General features: G+C 37.8%; 2 protein-coding genes across 2 annotated transcripts; one reads left to right on the top strand and one right to left on the bottom strand.

The window, feature by feature from the left end:
- Positions 1-2,359: 2,359 nt before the first annotated feature.
- LOC111263667 (mite allergen Lep d 7) lies at positions 2,360-6,575 on the top strand. The gene is given in 5 exon segments (XM_086969754.1): positions 2,360-3,360; positions 4,627-4,712; positions 4,979-5,057; positions 5,452-5,668; positions 6,169-6,575. Coding segments are annotated over 5 exon segments (633 nt in total). The 5' UTR covers positions 2,360-3,293; the 3' UTR covers positions 6,353-6,575.
- Positions 6,576-6,757: 182 nt separating this feature from the next.
- LOC111263663 (uncharacterized) lies at positions 6,758-11,328 on the bottom strand. The gene is made up of 7 exons (XM_022838964.2): positions 11,090-11,328; positions 10,223-10,488; positions 9,478-9,670; positions 9,036-9,167; positions 8,056-8,233; positions 7,653-7,777; positions 6,758-7,111 (listed from the first exon to the last, which is right to left on the bottom strand). The coding sequence occupies exons 2-7, from the start codon at positions 10,476-10,478 to the stop codon at positions 6,910-6,912; spliced, it is 1,086 nt and encodes a 361-aa protein (XP_022694699.1). The 5' UTR covers positions 10,479-10,488; positions 11,090-11,328; the 3' UTR covers positions 6,758-6,909.
- Between the last annotated feature and the right edge of the window lie 1,312 nt (positions 11,329-12,640).

Here is a 12,640-nt window from a genome sequence, read left to right as displayed (position 1 = left end):
GCTGAATCGAAAAAAAAAACCTCTAAAGGTGTTTTTTCAAACCTTTTGTTATTATAGAAATTTTCCATCTACTACCTGTGATAATTTCGCGTTCGGAGTAGACCATGACGCCAGATCATAATTAATCAATTTAACCTGTTAAGAGCCGTGAAGCGACAATTAGTCAACTGGCTTGATAAAAGCCTGTTTTGTTATCAGGCTTTTATCGTACTAGTCACCATCCGCGTATCGATGACGTCGTCCAGTCAAATTTATCATTACTTAAATAATAAGGGACCATGTTCAAATCAAAATTGCCCACGCATAAATTAACAGTTTTTTTTTCTACAAGAATAGTATTTAGAAAAATATTTAATAATAATATGAAAATCTTACTTTTTTGTTTAAAAACGCTGGCTTCATAACTAATTCTAATCAAGGCACACTTACGTCGTCATCATAACCACAACTTGGTGGCTACTTACGTATTGATACGCGACAATAATTATTTTAAATTGCGTATAGAGTTAAACCCCTTCGAGACAGGGACATGTGTACATTAGTTCATAAACCACCATAGGCTCAAAAAATAAAATCAACCCAACCTGGAGTTGGCATCTCCGTGCATCCTTAACGTTTCATATCACCTGTTGAACTTCACCGACGAAGTTGTATTGGATTATATCTTAATTTCGCATAGATAGGTTCGCATCTTTTAGAGGCTGATATATCTATTTGCAATAAACTGGTCAATGAGCTTTGTTATACCTAAGGATGCAAAATCCTTATGGCATGGTGTTTCTGCGAAAACTGAAAAAAAAAAATAAAAATATCAAATTGGAAGAGGCAAAACATTAATTAAGCTTCTCCAATTTTTGCTAATTCACTAGAATTATATGAAGCATGACTCCGCCCCGATCAGCTATACCTGAACGCTTTTTTTGGATGCATTATTTTGAACTGTCGAGCTGTTCATAATACATAGCTGAAAAAACTTTGGTTGTTCAATAGAAGATTATTATAATAGAGCGCTCTCCTATAATTCCACCAAATGCACATTATTATTTTCTTTCTAGATGGGACTCACTTTTGACTCTCGTTCAAAGGACACTATTACATTTTGACGAATGCAAATCTGTTGTGAGTGACGTTGTTTTAGGTTTTTCGCTTGTCAACACACGTTAGGATCTGTACAAGTAAAGGGTTGCCCTCGCCGAACGGCTGAATAACGGTTTAGTAGTTGAAGGGCGGTTTAATTGTCATTTATCGATTAAGTCATGCAGAGCTAAAATGTGTGCTGGATTGATCTATTGTTGTTTGTTATATATCAGTGAATAGTTGATTCAAATGTTTCTGTTATCCGCGATCCGGTGGGAGATCATACGTAGGTTCTGATCGAGTAAAATGAAAACTTTCCCTTCCTCATAGTTAGCGGGTCAACTTACACCTGTCCTATCTTCGATGCTGAGGTCAATTTCAGAATAAGCGAACCATTTCCTGACTATCTAATGAACTATGTTATTCGGTCGATATACCTTACAAGTTTGTGTTGCGTTTAGCTCTTTGCAAAAACAAAACTTCAAAACCGAAGCTATTACCTTTGAAGTCTTGTTCAACTTAACCGAAACATGGCTGAATCTGATCCAGGTCCAAAAGAAGGCAAAAAGTCAATTATATAAATAAAGTTAATAATTGTCTTTTTTTTTCTTTTGACCTAGGTTTTGTCTATAGCGCTAAAATACAAATGCACCGATCCGAAATTCGATATGAACTTATGGGAAAGCTCGATATTATATTTAAGCTATTTATATGTGCAGTCGCATTAAGAGTGAACGCCCGCGAACCCCACACGCACCAGACTTCAAGTGGTGAACAATGTTTTTTTATCCACAATAGTTCTCTTTATGCTTGTAATTATTATCTTGATAATTTATGTTGTAATAGAATAATTTTACCAAGTTGAAATGATGAAATTATCGCTTAGGCAGCTACACCTTCAAGATGTCGTTCGGTTTTTTTAAAGAGAAAATGACACGCTGATAGAGCTAGATGTCTCTGCTTGTGTAGGGATCAGCTACCCACTGAAAATGCTTTGATGATTAGAAAATATATCAAATTAGTTTAAGCTAGGGCATAGATAAAGGTGGCCAAATACTGACCACCTCTTGATAACAGAATCTGATTCAGGTTGCGCGTGCGTCAACATGAGCTTGTTGTTTCGTATCGTCTGTTCTAAGTATTGGCATTATTTTACAGGACATTGAACTTGTGAAGAGATTGCTGCTAACAACAGAAGTTGTAACGATAGAGCTCAACAAGCAAACAAACAGAATTCTGAAGCAAATGTCATAGAGTCTATTTATAACATGGTATAATTTCGTATGACATTTCCATCTTTATGACCATTAGTCGATCTGTGGTACTCACATCGCCACTATTTCAAGCCTCTCACAAAACGTATTTAAGAAACGGCCAGTATTTCTAATAAGTAAGCGAGAAACTATTCTGTTGTATTTTATTAATCATTTTCGCTATCTAGATAATCTTTATTCTAACTGATCGAGTGCTTTCTCTGTCTCTTATTATTAATAAACATTTTACAGTTTTTCCCTTATGTAGTTATAGACTTTGAGTGATAACTTAATTTGTAACATTTTCGAACAGATCAAATGATAACAGGATATCCTTTGATCATATACAGGTATCTGATTAAGCTACGATAGGTAAAAATCGTATGATCAATTGCATTGATCTTTATTATCTAAAATTATGAAAATTCATCGCTACGTAGTTTTGACTGCTTTCACATCCTGAGTCACCAATGTTTTGGCAAACCCTAGGACGGACAGACTGGAATTGGAGCTACGACTTCGACACTTAAATTATTTACACAAAAAAAAATTACACAAAGGAATAAAGATAAGATTCGAGTAGTTTTTGCTACAGCTTTACAACATTTGATCCGTAGCTTCAATAGAAAACAACTTTTCGTAGCCCATAAAATCTATAAATTGTTTAACTTGAAAAGAAGCGGTACCACCTAACGTGCTGGAGCAGCCGTTAACTTAACCCGCTGAAAGGTACAAAGACCACTGTAAGCTCAAACTACAATGGTACACGCTCAAATGTCGCGGTATTTATTCATTCTCATAGCTGCGGGGCTGTACTGACACTCTGTCGAAAAACAGGTTGGGTACGAACACCTTATAACGGATTCTAGCCATATCGAGTGCGCATTACGTAAGGTGTCGTCGCCGAATTGACACATTCAATCGAGCTCACCATGCTGTCGAGGGATCAAAAAAAGGGCATTTATGTTTCAAGTAATAGCGATTTGTATACTACCTCTTTTAATGAGAGTGCACGAGAAATCTGTATCGGGTGAGTCATCATTCAAAATTTGCAATAATTAATAGATACTTATAACAATAAAAACATAGATGCCTCTTATCAGTCGTACATCGGAGCTCTAAAACAATACCTGCTCCATTTACAAACAGTTCCTAGATCACAAACAGAGCTAACTTAATCAATGAAAAAAGATCAGCGGAGTTAGGCGTAAAGGTATGACATTTTATTATGCAATCGGTTAGACTAGAAAAATATATTCTCAATCAGTATAGCATAATCATTGGAAAAAATAGCACAATGAAGAATAGTTTATTTTGCCGTCGAAAATATTAACTGTGACTGATTCAGGCCAAATTGACCACTATTGCTTAACGTTGCCCAAGCGGTTAATTTTACTATTATTGAAAAAGAAAGTGTATTGGTGTGAATTTGTCGAAGTACTCGTAGGACCACACTTGTGAAGAGCTAATATGTATTTTATTATTTTGAAAATCCTACCTTTATCGAGCCTACCGTACAAGCATCGTTATCTCGTAAATCCACGGTGATAAATTTTGTGCGAGGTATTCTCCTCCACGCAGGACACCGGTGATAACCTGAATACGTCTTCTAGTTTTCCATAAAGCTGGCCTATCCCTTAGCGGGCAAAAGCGGACACCTCTATCGCAGTTAGAACAAAATGGTTAATATTTTTTGAATCAGCAAGTTGTAGTCCGTATACTTTCAAGGCAAGCACTTCACTTAAGACTATCTCGGTTGGGGGATTTTGCTTGGCCTCTAGCTATCCGCAAATCTAGGTTCTCACAGTTCTAGAATGGCTATTATTACTGCCTTCCTGGGGAGGCTTTCAGTAATCATACTGATCTTCTCTTTGCATTTTGTTTGCGTGCCTGAACCTTTAATATGGCCCAAAAGACGCAAGTCATCCGACTTGACTATATCTTTACACGCTGGGCACATAGGCTGCTAGAATGACGGAACAATGATTCTTAATGCAACGGTCAATCAAAAGTTGCTTGGCTTTGGCATTGTATGCACAACGTTGAAGACAGTGCTTTGAGCCATCTTACACTGGAAATAGCTTCTACAGATAGCTAAACTGATTACTTTTCTTACACAGGAATTGTAAGTACTTTACAAATGGCTTCTGTAGTGGCTCTAGCATCTAAACGTCCGCTGATCAAATTATCTAGCACAATTACACTGATCCAAATCCATGCGAAGGGCCTCAGGTCTAACCTCATTCCTTTTATTACCGTTATTAACCTTATACATTTTTTGACGGATGGCAATAAGCTGTTGGAACCGTAAAACAGCTCCACGATACGGATGCACTTACGCTCTTACCTCCGGATGATATTCAGTTTGGCTTTGAAAAAAAGGTATGAGTAAGCGCAATATTTGACAAAGGATTTAAAGATACACAATTACTGCAATTTCATCATTAAATCGCATAAACCGCATTAGAACCGTTCTTAGTTTATGTTGTAATACAATGCAAGCACATTTTTATAAAAAAAAAAAAAAGGAAGGGTGTTCCATACAATAAGCTGGCTGAACAAGCGAACATAAAAGCTTTTATACAAACCTCCAGGTATGTACAGGTATCTACAGGTAATTGGATATTTTATCATTTGACTTCGTGTAGATTGGTCCGATCGTGTTGCACGGACAGGCAAAATTGCATGATGGAACGGGAGCAGGGCTAGATATGATTCACAGGGTTGGTGCGTATATTCATTAAAATGTTCAAAGTTTTTAGAAAGTTTCATACAAATTAAAAGAATTCGTAATACACTGTGAAACCTAGAATAACCGTAAGATACCAGAAGAATGTGAGAGAGATGAACAGAGACACCTCTCTCTTTTTTTCGACTTTAAACTAAAAGATGCCGTTTGATCTATCTTTTAGCCAAACGTCAAGGCCCTCGATGCATAATTTTTACGCATGGTTTAAAAGTATATAGATATGTGGTCTATTCGGCTTCTTTAATTCAGAACACGAAATCTGCATATTTATTGGACTCATAATCCACATAAACATCAAATGCGCATAACAATGCCAGCGGCCCCATATGATTAGATTACAATACCTAACGATGATTTGCGTACTTTACACAGGAGATGCCTCTGTGGATATTTTTAACGATAGCTCGGTAAAGGTTAAATGTTGCCTCGGAATGGACGTAATTGAACGCAATTGATATTACGGCACTATTACCTGTATGGATTTTGAGCCTTCCGTCAAGATGGACTCGCACACTGGCTACATCACTGTCGACGCAGAAATCGACCGTAATGCCCTCGGTAGAGTTGAGGTGAAACGTTTCACGATCAGGCATGTAATCAAACCGGTGTTCAACTTATTTCCTCAATAATCCTACCTAACTTCTCATCGCGTGCGCTCCCAACTGCGTTTAAGATCCTTATAAATATTTCATTTCTCCAGACCGACGTGAATATGTAGAAACCATGCAGCCACTATTGAAGAAAATCTGCAAAGTCTACGCTAGATGCAACTCTCATCCTCAGCTATCTTGTTCACCTAGAAGAGTTGTTTTTCAGTTGTATCGGGGGGGGGGGGGGTGAAATCCGAAAAGACGATTTCCCACGGACCTATTTCCGTCAATTAGATAGTAGTAGTGAATAGGCAACTGAAAATTAATCTGAGAGCAAATGCTATTAGTGAATATAAAATCTGTTTTGGCCACTTTTCTAACATAAAAATAGGTTTAATGTAAGTGGAGAGCCGATAAGTTTAGCAGGTCGCAAGAGGAAATCGGAGGACTGCTCTGAAGATTAATATTATAATTGCATTTTGCATAATTATCTCTATAGAGATTTCGAAAAGCTGCAGGTGAAGTTCTCAGGCCTCGGCCCCATAATGTTTCTGGCTAATCTTCTCGTAGCCCCGCTAGTGGAAGTTCTAACGCCGATTATCAAGAAAGCCGCTCAAGTTGCGGAGTACATTGAACTTAACGGCGATGAATCATCAATTAATGTGTTTGAAGCACCTCAATAATCTTGCATGGTTTACTCTAAAGTGTAACAACATAGCAGGTCATTTGGGCACGTCGGTAATCTAAAACAGTGTCATTTAAAAAAAAATCACATATAACAACCGTAATTTACGTACAAAAATGAGTAAATTATCGTATGACTGACTGATCGAATTTTCGCTTTGGTAGCACTAAAATACACTGATATTAAATAAAGTGATAATATATTTAATTTTTACTCTTTAATTTAACACTTTGTTTGTTTTGTGACTTCTCTAATGGTACTAGCTTTGAAATGATTAGCTGCTCCCGTTGGCTTCCACGTGAAGACATATTTCGTTTCGTGCTGGGAGCCAGTAATCTGAAGTGATATTTCATGATATGGGTACCAGACATGAACCACGAAAAACCCATTAAAACTAGAAAAATTTTCAAGTTCAGAATATGACTTTGATTTATTTTAAATAAAAATACCGATTATAAGAATTACACACATCTAGCTACAAGTCTGGTCGTGTATTAACATGTGCATTTGTAGGCAGTTCTACTGGTTCTTTGTTTCGTTGCTGATATCATTGTTTTAGATAGCTGGGTCAAGCTTGTTTATTTGAAGGTTCTTTTCTTGTGTCGCGTCTTGGGACGTGACCGAGAACGCCGTAGTCATTTCCGTGATAGTTAACGCCGCGCTCCTATCACCGCCTTCACCTCCATGACGCGATCCTGCGTGGGCGTGACGACAGTACGACCTATGGCCCAAATGACGACGACGCTGAAAGCAGCGGCTGCATGAAACAAACAAATTTTAGATTCTACAACCAGTAAGTATATTTAACTGACACAGCTCTAAGTTAAGATAATCTATCGTCAAACGCTTGACATTGTATAAAGCCACGGTATTCTGACTTCAGCAATCACAGTTGCAGTAATTGTTATTACGTAGCCTACACGTCTCGAAGATGGCGGAGCGATACCTTAGCCGGGTATTACTCTGGCGGGCCGGCTCTTATACCGAAAGAAAATTAAGAAATCTTAATCCTGCACTGCTTATTTTGAAATTGCGATTAAATTATTTAGAATAAAGCCGATAGATATTAACGGATTTATCTTTTACCTACTTAGTTTACTAATAGCAGACTATTATGTTATTAATGTCTAATAACTGAATCTATTTGATAGCGCACAGCGTCATAGTGCTCAATAATATAACCACAGATTTAGCTAAATTGAGTTCAACGAACTTCACTGATGTCAACGACTTCAAATGATACATTCACATACATTATTCCGAACAAAATTTAAAATGAGCCAACTGACAACAGTAACCTAAGTGCTTTCCTGAAGTTCTCGCTAATTGTGTAATAAACCAGAGGGTGAAGTACAACAGGCAGTAGAAGCATAGCTTCAGATATGCGCTGCAAAGATTCGTGGGCACCAACTACTTCCGTAACCTGAAAACGATAAATATCAACAGGTGTCTTCCGTCAGAGTATCTTTTTCTGTTCTACTATGTACAATAGAGGCGATTCTTACAGCGGTACAATCCAAAATCTTTGTCTTATCTAAGTACACTCTTAACTGATTGGCTGACTAGCTTCGGCCGACCCATATGCGTCTTAGAATTTTTCATGGTAGATATCGCTTTAATATACGTAAAGATTTTTTTGTGAACTTACCTTTGTAGAAAGATTATAACTGTTACAGTATAACTAAACACTCTTTATCATACCTTGTGAGGAGCGGTACAGATAGCATACGACGCAATGAGTAGGATCACTAGAAGGACGATTCTGTTCATTGTTCGGGTGGACGACTTCGCTGGACTCGAGCGTAGACGTACCATAAGGATGGTACACAATGCAATGAAGAGAAGCAACGGGATCAAGTATACCGCAAACGACGTCAATCTAACAGTGTTTCATCATCCCGCCACTATTAAATTACTACATTTATTTATTCTGTTGATCCCTTCTACAGAGAACGATACTGCAGAAAGCTTACAATGCTTTATGCTAGTTTACAATCTATTGACTTAATTGATATTAACGGAAAGTTTAATCCATTTTTATATATATGGACATGAATGTTTTACGGTTCCGGGTTTGCAAAGTTCATTCGACCAAATAGTGTACTGCAAAAGTTGAGGGAGTTGCATTTACAGCAAGAAAAGGAATCTTATATACAGAAAGTTTTTTTTTGCTATATTTAAAAGCATACAAAACATTTGCTCTTTTAAATTTCTAAGAGAAGTTATTGCTTTTGAGTAATAACATATACCTTGGCTTAGTACGACGAGGATATGTATGTATATGCATATACATAAATTATTACGGTTTAGTAGATAACAGCATCCTTTTACCCTAAACTTCACATTTAAAATAGCTTTCAGACAGTGGTACTATTAACAATAATCTCCAGCTTGTTGATAGAAGGCAAACACACTATCCCTCAGAGACAGTAAAAACAAACAATAGGCTCGAATAAATCCCCTCGCGTATGTCACTCTTCTCAAATGATGAAACCTGTCCTGAGGCAGAGCCACATTAATGTATCAACTAGTTTCTTGTTTAAGCGACTATATACACACTCCGACGACGAAGTCACTCAATGGAAGTGAGCTCTATAGAATGACATTATGAAATATCGACAAACCTTAGTCTAAATTCTCATGATGGTCAGAGATCTGTCGTGTTAGCGTATAAGCAGTACCTCCATTCAAGCCCGTTGAGACGATATACGCAGTCTCGATGGAGCAAATCGCCGCTTCTTGACGTAAAAAGATAGAAACTCTGTGATATTGGAGCAAGAACGCATACCGACATTGTGGCCAACGATGGATGCCTAACCGATAGTAACAAACAAATTGTGAAAAACAGGACAAGCTAAGCCTAAAAAAGCCATTTTTTATTATAAGGTTAGCGAAAAATTAGCAAACTACCTCAGAGACCGGTTTGCTACTTTGCCGCACCAAATAAATCCGCAGATCAACATAACAAATCTAATACTATTGAGCTAGACAAACATACGTCTTTGATGTCGCGGCACTGAATTCACAATAGCATTAGCGTTGTACTTAAGCCGTCAGTTAGAGCGGTAGCTTTCTCTCGGAAGTCAGTACTACTAGCAAGCAATTAAGAAAAAAAGGTGGTACCTTTTAAGTAACATGGTGTGCGGGTCTCTGGGAAACAATATTGTCAACGCCCGATCTAACGTCATAATCCAAAGAATCCCAAATGTAGCACCAACGAACGTGGCGCGGGCAAAATGAACGAAAGGACATACTACAGCATAAGCTCTACGATACTCAAAAACGTACGGTTGATCGGTCTCTTCAATACGATCATCTGTGCATTGAAAAAATATACAGATCATTAATTATAACGTGTATATAGAGGTTTATATATATGATGCCCTAGTAATATGGGAACGACTGGAAGTGCAGGAATGAGTGAAGATTATCATTCTAACCAATTAGTAGCCTGCTACCCACACGAAAAACCGGTATAAACGTTACAGGCTCATAGATAAAGAATAAATTCCGCTAATTAACTAGAACGCGACCGGGGGCTTTGCGCCGTGCCCACACTGGCGGCGGCTCCCATTCAGTTATCAGATAACATCTGTACAATTAAACTAAGTATATATATATATAACGCAGATGAAGAACTTTACCGATGACTTAAACTGGAGTAATCGTTTAAAACACTAAAGTCTGGTCACATTTTGCAACTGACACTCAATAAAAATGATTTATGAAGTTTCACTTTATTACTAACAAATAATGTGCACGGCTGACTAGAAACTGCGCCTCTTTAGGCACAGGCGCACGGATACCACGTGTCTAATAGACTAAGCTGAAAGTTGGGTACTTCAAACATTGGTAGGACTGTACTTACGTGTCCAGGCAATCCAGTCAAAAATGGTCAGCGTTCCTAAAACAATCGTTGTGAAGACGTGAAGAACGAACAGGTTTCGTACCAACGTGTTAACTGTCGACCTAAGCAGTTTTGGCACTTGGAGAAATACTAAAATTGCTCCCAGATTAAGGATTAGGCCTCCAGCCAACAACAGGATCGTTAAAGATATAATTCCATGACTAACGTAAGGGTCGACAATGGAAGATGTGGTGAAGAACAATTCAGCCTGATCCATGGAGACAAACCTAATAGAATCGATAAATACGGAGCTTTTAATATCTCTCATTGGATACCTGCTTAAAACAGGGCTAGCTCTGCGAAAAGCGACTGACATGACAACATAACTCAACAGCATTTTTTAGGAAATCTGGCAGATCAAGTTCCCAAATTTGTCCATGCTGAGGTGAAAATGAATCGAGTGATGTGCAAGAAGTTCCCGAAATTGGAAACAACTAGACATAGCAAATTTGTTTGAATGAATATTAAGGAGAAACATAGTAAAACGGGACATGTACTATGCACGGACTTCTATTCGAATTTGATTATACATTGTGAAATAGCAAATTCGTGTCCTTTCGTAGGAAGTTACAGATTATTTAAAAATTAGCTTCAACTAGCTAACGAACTTTTCACTTCAACAACTTCAATGAATAGGAACTGCAAAAATAACAAAATAAAAAAGAATGCTTCTGCGGCATCAGTTGCTAATCTGCTATTCATTTTACGGCGCCAATTAAATATCACAATAAAGCAACACGTGTCTGCTATTCGCTTCGAGTGTCATCGTGGACCATTAACAGGTCAAATCATTGCCAAAAACAGGTTGACACATAAACGTTTACGTACTCCGAAAGCACACACGGCAGTGTAACTTTTGCTATACTCTCAAAAGTACTAATAGAGCTACTCAGATAGGCCTTTATACAATAAGTGAAAGGGACGCTGCAAAACAAGATGAAGAACAATCTCGTTTTGTTTTCGAAAGTAGGCGTACGTAGACCTATCTCATTTCAACAGTGTTTACGTCATCGTCAGCTGAGTAACAATAAATGCAGACCAACCATGCGATAACGCCGCCCACGGAAAAATGAAGCATTATATACGTTGATGTATGTTACACTGCTAGTAGTAGAATAACGCTACTTAAGTGGCTATATTGATTCCGGACGAAACACTAGAATTATTATTATCATATTAGCGGATTAGCATCGTATGACCATGAGCTCGTTGAAGACAACCGATTATATCGAAGCTCTTACCATTATATCACATAAATTCATTATAATTTTCTATAAAACCATAATCGTTTTCGCTGACGCTAACAATTCAAAACTGCATTTTCGACGGTGTTGAAAATGACAGCTAGAATAAGGATGAAATTACTACGTAAAATTATTCACACACTCTATTTATAAGCATCAAACAAACGACAGTAAATTAATTCATTCAACCTTGTGTTTGACCTAAACAATGTAATCGCTCTAAGTCGGCAGTATAATTGCAAACTGATTGTAGCAAAAGACGTCGCAGACTAGAAAGCTTCTCTTATTGAAGTACGCGACAGAATTACGCTAACGTAGGACAGAATGTGTTCGTAAAGGACGCTTCTAACATTATATATTACTGGTTGCCTTAAGAACTTGTCACCTGGAGCCCTTGCCACTTCAGAATTTTTGTCTTTTCTGCAAAGGAAAGGCTCCAAAGAAGGTCTTTGAAGATCAGTAAGTGCAGGTTGACCGCCAAGTCTTCGAGCTACAAGACATCCTTGAGGCTACAAAAATGGCTACAGAAGCTGAACGAAAACCTGCTCATTAGCGAGAATCCAAGGCTCTACCATTTTCCTAGAAATTTTGTATCACAAGCAAGTACCAAGTGATCATACCTCGTCATCATGTGTTTAGCTAAATTACAGCCATTATACTAACGTATATATCAGCGTATCCCTTAGCCAGTTAGAAATTCAAAAACACTAAGGTAACCTCTGTTGCACCATCTCTTCTTAGCAAAATAATAATTGTAACCGAAAAAGACAATCTGTCACTCCGTTTCGTAAAACGGAGCGGTTTATATAGACGACTGAGAAGGCCTGATATTTGCGGACTCCGAAACTTATCGAAAGCCGGTCAGTTTAATAAACAAAAAAAAACACATGAGCCCGTCGTAATGGATATGTTCAGGCCAGAATCAAATTCGTAGACGCCTGTCATTTGTCAACGACATTGCTTCAGGTAACATTGGTCTGGAGTACACCATTTTAAATTGTCTCACTTGTAGGGCCTGAAAGGCCATAACAAAACGTACTCCTCCTACTAAAGCTAAACAAGAACTCAGTTCGGTTTTACCATAGCTTATATATATTGTGATGTGCGTAACGGAACAGAGGAAGAGTCTCATGCT

Source organism: Varroa jacobsoni, unplaced genomic scaffold, assembly GCF_002532875.2.
Source record: "Varroa jacobsoni isolate VJ856 unplaced genomic scaffold, vjacob_1.0 scaffold_781, whole genome shotgun sequence".
Taxonomy (NCBI): domain Eukaryota; kingdom Metazoa; phylum Arthropoda; class Arachnida; order Mesostigmata; family Varroidae; genus Varroa; species Varroa jacobsoni.
The sequence above is the reverse complement of the archived record's forward strand: the minus strand, read 5'-3'. Positions and strand labels throughout refer to the sequence as shown.

Bases quoted from the DNA above. Each gene is read 5' to 3' on its own strand.
- LOC111263663 (XM_022838964.2), bottom strand. From the start codon at position 10,478: ATGGATCAGGCTGAATTGTTCTTCACCACATCTTCCATTGTCGACCCT. The intron at 8,234-9,035 runs GTACTGCTTATA...AAACACTGTTAG, and splicing joins CTCAACGGGCTTGAATGGAG to ATTGACGTCGTTTGCGGTAT. The intron at 7,112-7,652 runs GTTACTGTTGTC...TGTTTCATGCAG, and splicing joins AACTTCAGGAAAGCACTTAG to CCGCTGCTTTCAGCGTCGTC.